The sequence below is a fragment of the Calonectris borealis genome, unplaced genomic scaffold, assembly GCF_964195595.1.
Source record: "Calonectris borealis unplaced genomic scaffold, bCalBor7.hap1.2 HAP1_SCAFFOLD_33, whole genome shotgun sequence".
In the NCBI taxonomy this organism is placed as follows: domain Eukaryota; kingdom Metazoa; phylum Chordata; class Aves; order Procellariiformes; family Procellariidae; genus Calonectris; species Calonectris borealis.
In genome coordinates this window covers 3228895-3243511 of record NW_027441449.1, presented here as the reverse complement: position 1 = coordinate 3243511, position 14617 = coordinate 3228895, and the positions used below count along the sequence as shown (strand labels likewise).

Below are 14617 nucleotides of genomic sequence, written 5' to 3'. Positions count from 1 at the left end.
TGGGGGGGGGGGAGGGGGGGGCGGGGGGAGGGGCTGGGGGCGGGGCCATCCCCATCCACCCCCTGCGTCACGTCTGTCCCTCCCCCTCCCCCACCAAATCGGACCAGGCCTCCGCCCCTCCCCCCTCGGTGGGGGCTCCTCGGCGTCCGGGCTCCCTCCCCCCTCGGGGGGCGGGGCGGGGGGCGGAGCCCCGTATGCAAATGAGCCGAGCCTCCTGGGCGGAGCTTTCCTTCCCCCGACCGCCTGCGTCCCCCTGTGGCCTCCCCCCCCCCCCCCCCATCTTCAGCCGCTCCGGGGTCCCCCCCCAACCCCCCCCGGGACTTCTGGGTCCTCCCTGGACCCCTCCCCCACCCCCCCACCCCCCCCCTTCGGCTTCCTGGGTGCCCCCCCTCCCCCATGCAGGTCTCCATCGCCTGCACCGACCTGCGGCTGGGGGGGGGAGGGGGGGGTGGGGGAGGGGGTCCCCTCCTCCCCCCTCGGGGGGGACCCGGACCCGGAGGAGGGGGGGGGAGGGGGCAACAGCAGCGGGGGGGGGAGATGCCGGGGATGGGGGAGGGGGAGGCGGCGGCACCGAGAAGGGACCCCCCGGGATCGAGCCCCGGGCCCGGCATGAAGTACCGGTACGGGGGGGGCTGGGGGGAGCACGGGGCCATTGGGGGGGGAGGGGGGCACCCGGGCCCTGGGTCCCTTTTTTGGGGGGGGGCACCCTGGGGGGGTGGCACCGGGCCCTGGGTCCCTTGGGGGGGGGCACCCTGGAGGGGGGCACCCGGGCCCTGAGTCCTTTCGGGGGGGGCCCTGGGTCCCTTTGGGGGGGGTACCCGGGCCCTGGGTCCTTTCCGGGGGGGCCCTGGATCCCTTTGGGGGGGGCACCCGGGCTCTGGGTCCCTTTTTTGGGGGGGACCCTGGGTCCCTTTGGGGGGGGCACCCGGGCTCTGAGTTCCTTTTTTGGGGGGCCCTGGATCCCTTTGGGGGGGGCACCCGGGCCCTGGGTCCCTTGGGGGGGGCACCCTGGGGGGTGGCACCGGGCCCTGGGTCCCTTGGGGGGGGGCCCTGGGTCGCTTTGGGAGGGGCACCCGGGCTCTGGGTCCCTTTTTTGGGGGGCCCTGGGTCCCTTGGGGGGGGCACCCTGGAGGGGGGCACCCGGGCCCTGGGTCCCTTGGGGGGGGCACCCTGGGGGGGTGGCACCGGGCCCTGGGTCCTTTCGGGGGGGGCCCTGGATCCCTTTGGGGGGGGCACCCGGGCTCTGGGTCCCTTGGGGGGGGCACCCTGGGGGGGTGGCACCGGGCCCTGGGTCCCTTTGGGGGGGAGCACCCAGGCTCTGGGTCTCTTTTTTGGGGGGCCCTGGATCCCTTTGGGGGGGGCACTCGGGCCCTGGGTCCCTTGGGGGGGGCACCCTGGGGGGGTGGCACCAGGCCGTGGGTCCTTTCGGGGGGGGGCCTGGATCCCTTTGGGGGGGGGCACCCGGACTCTGGGTCCCTTTTTTGGGGGGCCCTGGGTCCCTTTGGGGGGGGCACCCGGGCTCTGGGTCCCTTTTTTGGGGGGCCCTGGGTCCCTTTGGGGGGGGGCACCCGATGGGTTCTTTTGGGGGGGGGCACCCTGAGGGGGTGGCACCGGGCCCTGCGTCCCTCTTGGGGGTCCCTGGGTCCCTTTTGGGGGGGGCACCAGGCCTTTGGTCCTTTTGGGGGGGGGCACCCTGGCCCTGGGTCACTTTGGGGGGGCACCCGATACCTGGGTCCCTTTTGGGGGGGCACCAGGCCCTGGGTTCCTTTGGGGGGTCCCTGGGTCCCTTTTGGGGGGGGCACCCGGGCCCTGGGTCCCTTTGGGGGGGTACCCGGGCCCTGGGTCCCTTTTTTGGGGGGCCCTGGGTCCCTTTGGGGGAGGCTCTGGGTCCCTTTTGGGGGGGCACCCGGGCCCTGGGTCCCTTTGGGGGGGTACCCGGGCCCTGGGTCCCTTTTTTGGGGGGCCCTGGGTCCCTTTGGGGGAGGCTCTGGGTCCCTTTTGGGGGGGGCACCCGGGCCTTGGGTCCCTTTGGGGGGCACCTGGGCCCTGGGTCCCTTTTTTGGGGGGCCCTGGGTCCCTTTGGGGGGGGCTCTGGGTCCCTTTTGGGGGGGCACCCGGGCCTTGGGTCCCTTTGGGGGGGCACCCGGGCTCTGGGTCCCTTTGGGGGGGTCCTGGGTCCCTTTTGGGGGGGGCACCCGGGCTCTGGGTCCTTTTGAGGGGGTCCTGGGTCCCTTTTGAGGGGGCACCTGGGCCCTGGGTCCTTTGGGGGGGCCCTGGGTCCCTTTTTTGGGGGGCCCTGGGTACCTTTGGGGGACGCACCCAGACCCTGGGTCCTTTGGGGGGGCCCTGGGTCCCTTTTTTGGGGGGCTCTGGGTGCCTTTGGGGGGAGCACCCGGGGTGACCCCCCCCTCCCCTCACCCCCCCAGGAACCTGGGGAGATCGGGGCTGCGGGTCTCCTGCCTCGGGCTGGGTGAGGGGGGGCGGGGCTTGGGGTGGGGGGCGGGGCAATGGGGGCGGGGCAATTGGGGGGCAATGGAGGTCATGGGGGGCAATGGGGGGGCAATGGGGTCAATGGGGGGGTCAATGGGGTCAAGGGGGGTCAAGGGGGGTCAATGGGGGTCATTGGGGGTTCAATGGGGTCAGTGGGGGTCAGTGGGGGTCAATGGGGTCAATGGGGTCAATGGGGTCAGTGGGGGTCGATGGGGGTCAATGGGGTCAATGGGGGTCAGTGGGGGTCGATGGGGGTCAAGGGGGGTCGACGGGGGTCAATGGGGGTCATGGGGGTCAGTGGGGTCAAGGGGGGTCAAGGGGGTCAATGGGGGTCGATGGGGGTCGATGGGGGTCAGCGGGGGTCAGTGGGGTCAATGGGGTCAATGGGGGTCGATGGGGGTCAGTGGGGGTCGATGGGGGTCGATGGGGCGGCCATGTTGGATATTGGGGGGGGGTCACCTATGGCTTCAGCCGAGTCTTAACCCCAGGTGCCCGGGGGACGTTCGGGGCCGGGATCTCCGATGAGGTGAGACCCCCCCTCCCCCCCTTTCCCTCCCCCCCCCGGGGTGCCCCCCCCCCCCCCATCACCCCCTTTCCCCCCAGGCTGCTGAGCGGGTGCTGAGCGCAGCCTATGACAGCGGGGTGACCCTCTTTGATGTCACCGAGGCCTCGGGCAGGTACGGGGGGGGGGGGGGGAACCCCAAAACCCCACCCCTCCCCTTCCACTGCCCCATCCCCCCTCTACCCCGAGGGGACCCGGGTCCCCACTGCTGCCCCTCCCCCCTAGGGCAGAGAAGCTGCTGGGAAACGTCCTCAGGAGCAAAGGCTGGAGGTGGGGGTGGGGAGAGGGGAGGGGGGGAGGGGGGTGGGGGGGGGTGAGGGGGGTCCCAAGGGTGCCCCTTGGGGGGAGGGGGAGGGGAGCACGGGGATGTTGGGGTGCCCCTGGCGGGCATTGTTGGGGCATGGGGTGGGGGGCACCCTGGGGGTGGGGGAGCACCCTGGGGTGCTGGGAGGGGGGGTAGGGGGGTCCTTGGTGGGGTCTGGGGGTGCTGGGGGGGGGCCCTGATGGGGTTTGGGGGTGCTGTGGGGCACCCTGGGGTGCTGGGAGGGGGGTGGGGGGGCCCCTGATGGGGTTTGGGGGTGCTGTGGGGCACCCTGGGGTGCTTGGGGGTGGCTGGGAGGGTGGGGGCACCCTGGGGTGCTGTGGGGCAGCCGTGGGGTGCTGACCCCACCCCCCCCCCCAGACGCTCCAGTTACGTCGTCACCATGAGGATCTTCTGGGGGGGGCAGTGAGTACCCACAATGCTCTGGGGGGCGGGGCGGGGGGGAGCTGTGGGGCAGGGGGGAGCTGTGGGGCAGGAGGGGGGGGCTGTGGGGCAGGAGGGGGGGGCTGTGGGGCGGGGGAGGAGCTGTGGGGCAGGAGGGGGGGGCTGTGGGGCAGGAGGGGGGGGCTGTGGGGCGGGGGAGGAGCTGTGGGGTGGGGGGGGGCTGTGGGGTGGGGGAGGAGCTGTGGGGCGGGGGGGGCTGTGGGGCAGGAGGGGTCGGTGTGGGGCAGCCGTGGGGTGACGCCGTCTCTGCCCCCCAAGGGCCGACCGGGGGCTCTCGCGGAAACAGGTCCTGGAGGGTGAGTTGGGGGGGGGGGGGGAATGTGTGGGGTGGGGGAGGTGCACTGTGGGGTGGGGGGATCTGTGGGGCAAGGGGGGGGCGCGGGACGATGCCATGGGGCAGCACTGTAGGGCAGGGGGGTGCCATGGGGCACGGGGAGGGTGACGTGGGGCGGTGCCGTGGGGCAGGGGATGCTGTGGGGCGGTGCCGTGGGGCGGTGCCGTGGGGTGGGGCGGTGCCGTGGGGTGGTGCCGTGGGGCAGGGGATGCCGTGGGGCGGTGCCGTGGGGCGGTGCCGTGGGGCAGGGGATGCCGTGGGGCAGGGGATGCCGTGGGGCGGTGCCGTGGGGTGGGGCGGTGCCGTGGAGCGGTGCCGTGGGGCGGTGCCGTGGGGCAGGGGATGCCGTGGGGCGGTGCCGTGGGGCGGTGCCGTGGGGCAGGGGATGCCGTGGGGCGGTGCCGTGGGGTGGGGCGGTGCCGTGGGGCGGTGCCGTGGGGCAGGGGATGCCGTGGGGCGGTGCCGTGGGTCCGCCCGTGTCCGTGGGTCCCCAGGCCTCCGTGGGTCCCTCCAGCGGCTCCAGCTCGATTACGTTGACGTCGTCTTCGCTGGGCCCCGCCCCGGCCCCGCCCACACCGAAGGTAAGACCCCGCCCACTGCCCCACCCACACCAGCACCAGGCCCCGCCCCACCCATGCTAGACCCCACCCCTTTCCCTCCAGACCCCACCCCTTCCCACACGCCCCTCCCCACCCAGTCTCCTCCCACCCCCACAGGTAGGCCCCGTCCCTTGCCCCGCCCCTGCCCACCCATAGGCTCCGCCCATGGGTAACACCCCACCCCTTGGGGCACCCTTGGCCCCTCCCACCTTCCCCCTCCCCACTGGGCTTAAAGTCCCCTGCAGGCCCCGCCCCTCCCGCATGCCCCGCCCCCGGAGGCCCCGCCCCTAGGAGACCCCGCCTCCTCGGGCCCCACCCCCTCAGGCCCCACCCCCTCACATGTCTCTCTTCGCCCCACAGGGCTCGACCCGACCCTGCGCCTCCTGCGGCTGGAAGGTACCGGGGGGCCCGACCCACGGGGACCCCCCATGGCACCCATGGGACCCCCATAGCACCCCCAGACCCCCCATAGCACCCATAGCCCCCCATCCCCTATGGCACCCATGGACCCCCCCAGACCCCCCATAGCACCCATAGCCCCCCATCCCCTATGGCACCCATGGACCCCCCCAGACCCCCCATAGCACCCATAGCCCCCCATCCCCTATGGCACCCATGGACCCCCCCAGACCCCCCATGGCACCCATAGCCCCCCATCCCCTATGGCACCCATGGACCCCCCCAGACCCCCCATGGCACCCATAGCCCCCCATCCCCTATGGCACCCATGGACCCCCCCAGACCCCCCATGGCACCCATAGCCCCCCATCCCCTATGGCACCCATGGACCCCCCCAGACTCCCCATAGCATCCATGGGACCCCCATAGCACGCCCAGACCCCCCATGGCACCCATGGGACCCCCATCCCCTATGGCACCCATGAACCCCCCCCAGACTCCCCATAGAACCCATGGGACCCCCATAGCAGCCCCAGACCCCCCATGGCACCCATGGGACCCCCCATAGCACCCCCAGACCGCCCATAGCACCCATAGCCCCCCATCCCCTATGGCACCCATGGACCCCCCCAGACCCCCCATGGCACCCATGGGACCCCCCATAGCAGCCCCAGACCCCCCATAGCACCCATAGACCCCATCCCCTATGGCACCCATGGACCCCCCCAGACTCCCCATGGCACCCATGGGACCCCCCATAGCACCCCCAGACCGCCCATAGCACCCATAGCCCCCCATCCCCTATGGCACCCATGGACCCCCCCAGACCCCCCATGGCACCCATGGGACCCCCCATAGCAGCCCCAGACCCCCCATAGCACCCATAGACCCCAACCCCTATGGCACCCATGGACCCCCCCAGACTCCCCATAGCACCCATGGGACCCCCATAGCACCCCCAGACCCCCCATAGCACCCATAGACCCCATCCCCTATGGCACCCATGGACCCCCCCAGACCCCCCATGGCACCCATGGGACCCCCCATAGCAGCCCCAGACCGCCCATAGCACCCATAGCCCCCCATCCCCTATGGCACCCATGGACCCCCCCAGACCCCCCATGGCACCCATGGGACCCCCATCCCCTATGGCACCCATGGACCCCCCCAGACCCCCCATGGCACCCATGGGACCCCCATCCCCTATGGCACCCATGGACCCCCCCAGACTCCCCATGGCACCCATGGGACCCCCCGTAGCACCCCCAGACTGCTCATAGCACCCATAGCCCCCCATCCCCTATGGCACCCATGGACCCCCCCAGAACCCCCATAGCACCCATGGGACCCCCCATAGCAGCCCCAGACCGCCCATAGCACCCATAGCCCCCCATCCCCTATGGCACCCATGGACCCCCCCAGACCCCCCATAGCACCCATGGGACCCCCATAGCACGCCCAGATCCCCCATGGCACCCATGGGACCCCCATAGCACCCCCAGACCCCCCATAGCACCCATAGCCCCCCATCCCCTATGGCACCCATGGACCCCCCCAGACCCCCCATGGCACCCATGGGACCCCCATAGCACCCCCAGACCCCCCATGGCACCCATGGCCCCCCCCCAGACCCCTATAGCCCCCCTGACCCCCCATAGCACCTATAGCCCTCTCCATCCCCTATGGCACCCATGACTCCCCCAGACCCCCATAGCACCCATAGCCCCCCCAGACCCCTATAGCCCCCCCTGACCCTCCATAGCACCCATGGGCCCCCCCAGATCCCTATAGCACCCATGGCCCTCCCCATCCCCTATGGCACCCACGAACTGCCCCAGACCCCCCATAGCACCCCCAAGACCCCCCAGAGCACCCATGGGCTCTCCTGCCCCTCCCCTCCCTCCCCGCCCTCAGTAGGGCCCAGAGTGAACGGCCCGGGGGCTGTCGCCCGCAGAGCTGGTGCGCGTCATGAGTGACATCATCGAGCGGGGGCTGGCGCTGTACTGGGGGACGGCGGGGGGGGCGCCCGGCGACGTCATGGTGGGGACAGGGGGGGACATGGGGGGGACGTGGGGGGGACACGGGGGGGACACGGGGGGGACATGGGGATGTGGGGGGGACGTGGGGGGGACATGGGGACGACATGGGGGGGACGTGGGGGGACGTGGGGACATGGGGGGACATGGGGGGACGTGGGGGGACGTGGGGACATGGGGGGACACGGGGGGACACGGGGGGACATGGGGGGACGTGGGGACGTGGGGGGACACGGGGGGACATGGGGGGACATGGGGGGACGTGGGGACGTGGGGGGACACGGGGGGACATGGGGGGACGTGGGGACGTGGGGGGACACGGGGGGACATGGGGGGACATGGGGGGACGTGGGGGGACGTGGGGACATGGGGGGACACGGGGGGACATGGGGGGACAGGGGGGACATGGGGGGACACGGGGGGACAAGGGGCATGTGGGGACGTGGGGGGACACGGGGGGACATGGGGGGACATGGGGACGGGGGGGACACGGGGGGACACGGGGGGACACGGGGGGACATGGGGCCGTGGGGACGTGGGGGGACACGGGGGGACACGGGGGGACGTGGGGACGTGGGGGGACACGGGGGGACACGGGGGGACATGGGGACGTGGGGACGTGGGGGGACGTGGGGGGACACGGGGGGACACGGGGCCGTGGGGACGTGGGGGGACACGGGGGGACACGGGGGGACGTGGGGACGTGGGGACGTGGGGGGACACGGGGGGACACGGGGGGACATGGGGACGGGGGGACGTGGGGGGACACGGGGGGACACGGGGGGACACGGGGCCGTGGGGACGTGGGGGGACACGGGGGGACATGGGGACGGGGGGACGTGGGGGGACACGGGGGGACACGGGGGGACATGGGGACGGGGGGACGTGGGGGGACACGGGGGGACACGGGGACGTGGGGGGACACGGGGGGACACAGGGGGACATGGGGACGTGGGGACGTGGGGGGACATGGGGGGACACGGGGGGACATGGGGACGTGGGGACGTGGGGGGACACGGGGGGACATGGGGATGTGGGGACGTGGGGACGTGGGGGGACACGGGGGGACACGGGGGGACATGGGGACGGGGGGACGTGGGGGGATATGGGGGTACACGGGGGGGTGACATGAGGTGACACGGGGACATCAGGGACAACGGGGGGGCACGGGGGACACGGGGGGATGTGGGGGGGGACGGGGGGGTGGGGGGGACACGGGGCCACAGGGGTGACAGGGCTGTCCCCGTGCCCCCCCAGGACACCTACGCGGTGGCCCGACAGCTCAACCTGGTGGCCCCCGTGTGCCAGTGGGCGGAGCTTCCGCCGGAGCCCCGCCTCTTCCGGCAGCTCGGTGCGGGGGGGGCACCCATGGGGGGGTCTGGGGGGGGGCACCCATGGGGGGTCCATGGGGGTCTATGGGTGGGGGAACCCATGGGGGGTCCATGGGGCATCTATGGGTGGGGGAACCCATGGGGGGGTCCATGGAGGGTCTGGGGGGGGCACCCATGGGGGGTCCATGGGGGTCTATGGGTGGGGGAACCCATGGGGGGTCTATGACGGGGCACCCATGGGGGGGGTCTGGGGGGGGCACCCATGGGGGGTCTATGGGGGTCTATGGGTGGGGGCACCCATGGGGGGTCCATGGGGCATCTATGGGTGGGGGAACCCATGGGGGGTCCATGGGGGGTCTATGGGGGGGCAGCCATGGGGGGGTCTATGGGTGGGGGGCACCCATGGGGGGTCCATGGGGGGTCTATGGGTGGGGGAACCCGTGGGGGGGTCCATGGAGGGTCTGGGGGGGGCACCCATGGGGGGGTCTATGGGGGTCTATGGGTGGGGGAACCCATGGGGGGTCCATGGGGGGTCTGTGGGTGGGGGAACCCATGGGGGGTCTATGACGGGGCACCCATGGGGGCGTCCATGGAGGGTCTATGGGGGGGGCACCCATGGGAGCGCCTATGGGGGTCTATGGGTGGGGGGCACCCATGGGGGGTCCATGGGGGTGTATGGGGGGGGCACCCATGGGGGGGTCTATGGGGGTCTATGGGGGGGGCACCCATGGGGGGTCTATGGGGGTCTATGGGGGGGGTACCCATGGGGGGGTCTATGGGGGTCTATGGGGGGGGGCACCCATGGGGGGTCTATGGGGGGGCACCCATGGGGGGTCCATGGGGGGGGTACCCATGGGGGGGTCTATGGGGGTCTATGGGGGGGGCACCCATGGGGGGTCTATGGGGGTCTATGGGTGGGGGAACCCATGGGGGGTCTATGGGGGGGCACCCATGGGGGGGCACCCATGAGGGGTCTATGGGGGGGCACCCATGGGGGGTCCATGGGGGTCTATGGGGGGGGCACCCATGGGGGGTCCATGGGGGGCACCCATGGGGGTCCCTGCGGGTGGATCCCGGCCGTGGGGTGCTGTGTGAGGGGAGCGGGTCTGGGGTGCCCGTGGGCCGGCGCCGTGGGGCGGGGGGGGGGGGGCCGTGGGTCACCCCGCACCCTGCCCAGGCCTGGGCGCCCTCACCTGGTCCCCGGTGGCCCCCGGCCCCGCCCTGGAGGAGGAGCCGAGGCCCCACGGCCGCCCCCCAGCCAAGGTACCCCCCCCCAGCACCCAGGGCCCCCGCTGCCATCCCCCCTGTCCCCGGTGTCCCCCAGTGTCCCCCCTCCCCTGATGTCCCCATGTCCCCGGTGTCCCCAGTGTCCCCATGTCCCTCTGGTGTCCCCATGTCCCCGATGTCCCCAGTGTCCCCATGTCCCTCTGGTGTCCCCGTGTGCCCCGGTGTCCCCTGATGTCCCCATGTCCCTCTGGTGTCCCCATGTCCCTCTGGTGTCCCCGTGTGCTCCGGTGTCCCCTGATGTCCCCATGTCCCCGATGTCCCCAGTGTCCCCATGTCCCTCTGGTGTCCCCGTGTGCCCCGGTGTCCCCTGATGTCCCCATGTCCCTCTGGTGTCCCCATGTCCCTCTGGTGTCCCCGTGTGCTCCGGTGTCCCCTGATGTCCCCATGTCCCCGGTGTCCCCAGTGTCCCCATGTCCCTCTGGTGTCCCCCAGTGTCCCCATGTCCCTCATGTCCCCATGTACCCGATGTCCCCATCCCCCTGGTGTCCCCAAGTCCCCAATGTCCCCCCATGTCCCCATTGCCCTCGATGTCCCCATGTCCCCCGATGTCCGCTAATGTCCCCCCATGTCCCCACATCCCCCCAGTGTCCCCATGTCCCCAATGTCCCCCATGTCCCCAATGTCCCCCACATCCCCGATGTCCCCATGTCCCCCCATTTCCCCGATGTCCCCACATCCCCCCGGTGTCCCCACATCCCCGATGTCCCCATGTCCCCCCATGTCCCCCGATGTCCCCACATCTCCCCGGTGTCCCCACATCCCTGATGTCCCCATGTCCCCCGATGTCCCCTGATGTCCCCACATCCCCCTGGTGTCCCCACATCCCCGATGTCCCCACATCCCCCTGGTGTCCCCACATCCCCGATGTCCCCATGTCCCCCCATGTCCCCTGATGTCCCCCCATCCCCCCGGTGTCCCCACATCCCCAATGTCCCCATGTCCCCCCATGTCCCCTGATGACCCCACATCCCCCTGGTGTCCCCATGTCCCCCCAGCGTCCCCATACCCCTGGTGTCCCCATTGCCCTTGGTGTCCCCATGTCCCCCCATCCTCTCGGTGTCCCCTCATCCCCCTGGTGTCCCCATGTCTCCATGTCCCTGATGTCCTCCATGTCCCCTGGTGTCCCCATCGCCCTTGGTGGCCGCATGTCCCCATGTCCCCCCATCCTCTCGGTGTCCCCTGTCCCCCCGATGTCCCCACATCCCCCCGATGTCCCCACATCCCCCCGGTGTCCCCACATCCCCGATGTCCCCATGTCCCCCCATGTCCCCCAATGTCCCCACATCCCCCCGGTGTCCCCACATCCCCAATGTCCCCATGTCCCCCCATGTCCCCCGATGTCCCCACATCCCCCCTGTGTCCCCACATCCCCGATGTCCCCATGTCCCCCCATGTCCCCCGGTGTCCCCACATCCCCCCGGTGTCCCCATGTCCCCCCATGTCCCCCGATGTCCCCACATCCCCGATGTCCCCATGTCCCCCCATGTCCCCCGGTGTCCCCACATCCCCCCGGTGTCCCCATGTCCCCCCATGTCCCCCGATGTCCCCACATCCCCCCGGTGTCCCCACATCCCCGATGTCCCCATGTCCCCCCATGTCCCCACATCTCCCCGGTGTCCCCACATCCCCGATGTCCCCATGTCCCCCGATGTCCCCTGATGTCCCCACATCCCCCTGGTGTCCCCACATCCCCGATGTCCCCACATCCCCCTGGTGTCCCCACATCCCCGATGTCCCCATGTCCCCCGATGTCCCCTGATGTCCCCACATCCCCCTGGTGTCCCCACATCCCCGATGTCCCCACATCCCCCTGGTGTCCCCACATCCCCGATGTCCCCATGTCCCCCGATGTCCCCTGATGACCCCACATCCCCCTGGTGTCCCCACATCCCCGATGTCCCCATGTCCCCCGATGTCCCCTGATGACCCCACATCCCCCTGGTGTCCCCATGTCCCCCCAGCGTCCCCATACCGCTGGTGTCCCCATTGCCCTTGGTGTCCCCATGTCCCCCCATCCTCTCGGTGTCCCCTCATCCCCCTGGTGTCCCCATGTCTCCATGTCCCTGATGTCCTCCACGTCCCCTGGTGTCCCCATCGCCCTTGGTGGCCGCATGTCCCCATGTCCCCCCATCCTCTCGGTGTCTCCTGTCCCCCCGATGTCCCCACATCCCCCCGGTGTCCCCACGTCCCCGATGTCCCCATGTCCCCCCATGTCCCCCGATGTCCCCACATCCCCCCGGTGTCCCCACATCCCCGATGTCCCCATGTCCCCCAATGTCCCCACATCCCCCCAGTGTCCCCACGTCCCCGATGTCCCCATGTCCCCCCATGTCCCCCGATGTCCCCACATCCCCCCGGTGTCCCCACATCCCCGATGTCCCCGATGTCCCCAGGGTGGGGGACGCCGGCAGGCGCTGAAGGTGGGGGAGCTGCAGCCGCTGGCCCAGCGCCTGGGCTGCTCCGTGTCCCAGCTGGCCATCGGTGAGGGGACACGGGGACAGGGGACCCCGGGGGACAGGAGGGGACAGGGGGCACAGGGGGGACACACGGGGGACGGGGGGGATGGGGGGGACGAGGGGGTGGGGGGACAGGAGGGGACAGGGGGGATGGGGGTGGCAGTGGGTGGCAGTGGGGTGACATGGGGTGACAGTGGGTGGCAGGGGGTGGCAGGGGGTGACATGGGGTGACAGTGGGTGGCAGGGGGTGGCAGTGGGGTGACAGTAGGGTGACCTGGGGTGGCAGTGGGGTGACAGTGGGTGACATGGGGTGGCAGTGGGTGACAGTGGGTGACATGGGGTGGCAGTGGGTGACAGTGGGTGGCAGCGGGTGACGCGGGTGGGGGTGTCCCCAGCCTGGTCCCTGTGGGCTGAGGGGACGGCGGGCAACAGGGGGTGACAGGGGGTGACATGGGGTGACACTGGGTGACAAGGTGACAGGGGGGTGCCAGCGGGTGCCGGGGGGGTGACATGGGGTGACAGTGGGTGGCAGGGGGTGACACTGGGGGTGTCCCCAGCCTGGTCCCTGCGGGCCGAGGGCGTCAGCTCCGTCCTGGTGGGGGCCGACACCCCCCGGCTGCTGCGGGAGCAGCTCCACGCCCTGCAGGTGAGGGGGGGGACCCCAAAACCCCAGGGACCCCCCAAATCCCTCGTTCCCCCCAAAACCCCCCGGGCCCCCCCGAAACTCCCGCCCCCCCCCCCAAACTCCCCAGCGTCCCCCCAAACTCCCAGGTCCCCCCAAACCCCAAGGCCCCTCCCAAACTGCTGAGACCCCCCAAGCCCCCTGGGAACCCCCAAACCCCCAGGGTCCTCCCAAACACCTGGGATCCCCCCAAAACCCCCGGGGTCCCCCCAAACACCCGAGATCCCCCCAAACCCCTTGGAGCCCCCCCAAACCCCTAGGACCCCCCAAACCCCGGGGCCCCCCCCAAACCCCTGGGCCCCCCCAAACACCCAGGTCCCCGTGAACCCCTGGTTCCCCCCCAAACCCCCTCGGCCCCCCCAAACCTGGGGTCCCCCAAAGCCCCGGGAACCCCCAACCCCCCGAGGCCCCCCCAAACCCCTGGGACCCCCCAAACTCCCTGGGCCTCCCCAGACCCCTGGGCGCCCCCCCAAACCCGGGGTTCCCCCAAATCCGGGGTCGCCCCAGAGCCCCAGGAACCCCCAAACCCCTGGCGCCCCCCCCAAACCCCTGGGAACCCCCAAAGCCCTGGGCCCCCCCAAACTCCAGGGCCCCCCACCCCCCTGGGCCTCCCCAAACCCCTGGGACCTCCCAAACTCCCTGGGCCTCCCCAGACTCCTGGGCGCCCCCCCAAACCCCCGGGGCCCCCCCAAACCTGGGGTCCCCCCAGAGCCCTGGGAACCCCCAAACCCCTGGTGCCCCCCCAAACCCCTGGGACCCCCCAAACTCCCTGGGCCTCCCCAGACCCCTGGGCGCCCCCCCAAACCCGGGGTCCCCCCAAACCCAGGGTCCCCCCAGAGCCCTGGGAACCCCAACCCCCCGGGGCCCCCCCAAACCCCTGGGAACCCCCAAACCCCCGGGGCACCCTCAAATCCCTGCCCCCCCCCCCCCCCCAGGTGCTGCCCCAGCTCGGCCCCGCGACGCTGCAGGAGCTGGAGACCCTCCTGGCCCCGCCCTAGGCCCCGCCCCTCCCCTCCTATTGGCTGTCTCCTGCATGAGCCCCGCCCCCCCTTCAGCTGGCTCCTAGGCCCCGCCCCTCACCCCGCCCCTTCGGTGAAGGGGTGTGTGCAGGAGGGCGGGGCCCCACCTCGCCGCTTCCCTTCCTCATTGGTTGGTTGAGGGGGCGGAGCCAGTGAGTAGAGCCCCACCCATCCCCCTTCCCACAATGCCTTGTGGCCCCCGATGAGGGGGAGGAGCCATGTTAATCGAGAGCAATAATACTGCCCCGCCCCCACCAGGCGGTGGGGCCTTTTAAGCACAAACTCCGCCCCTCCGTGCCCATCCCCCAATCGCGGCGCTTCCAGTGGGGGTGGGGCCTCACGTTGCCCCACCCCCTCCTCCCCCTCCCTTAAAGGTGGGCCAATAAAGTGGCTTTTCCCACGGGGGGGGCGGGGCTGTGGCCTCGTGTTTGGGGGGCGGGGGGGGAGGGGTTTGGATTTGGGGGGGGAGGAGAGGGCTGGGGGGAGGGGCCTGGGTTTGGTGGGCTGGGGGGGAGGGGCTTTGATTTGGAGGGATGTGGGGGAGGGGCTGGGCTGGGGGTGGAGGGGTTGGGGGAGGGGCTGGGATTTGGGGGCTGTGGGGGAGGGGCTGGGATTGGGGGGGTTGGGGGGGGAGGGGTTTTGATTTGGGGGGGCTC

At 71.8% G+C, this 14617-nt stretch overlaps 1 protein-coding gene across 1 annotated transcript; it reads left to right on the top strand.

Annotated features, from left to right (window-relative positions):
- The first annotated feature begins 460 nt into the window (after positions 1 to 460).
- LOC142076122 (voltage-gated potassium channel subunit beta-3-like) lies at positions 461 to 14366 on the top strand. Its single transcript, XM_075138506.1, has 15 exons — positions 461 to 620; positions 2427 to 2470; positions 2979 to 3016; positions 3094 to 3167; positions 3278 to 3322; positions 3735 to 3779; positions 4077 to 4114; positions 4647 to 4733; positions 5112 to 5147; positions 7105 to 7190; positions 8444 to 8537; positions 9695 to 9780; positions 12198 to 12285; positions 12818 to 12906; positions 13878 to 14366. Exons 1-15 carry the CDS (start codon positions 538 to 540, stop codon positions 13938 to 13940), a joined length of 996 nt encoding a protein of 331 aa, XP_074994607.1. The 5' UTR covers positions 461 to 537; the 3' UTR covers positions 13941 to 14366.
- Positions 14367 to 14617: the final 251 nt, after the last annotated feature.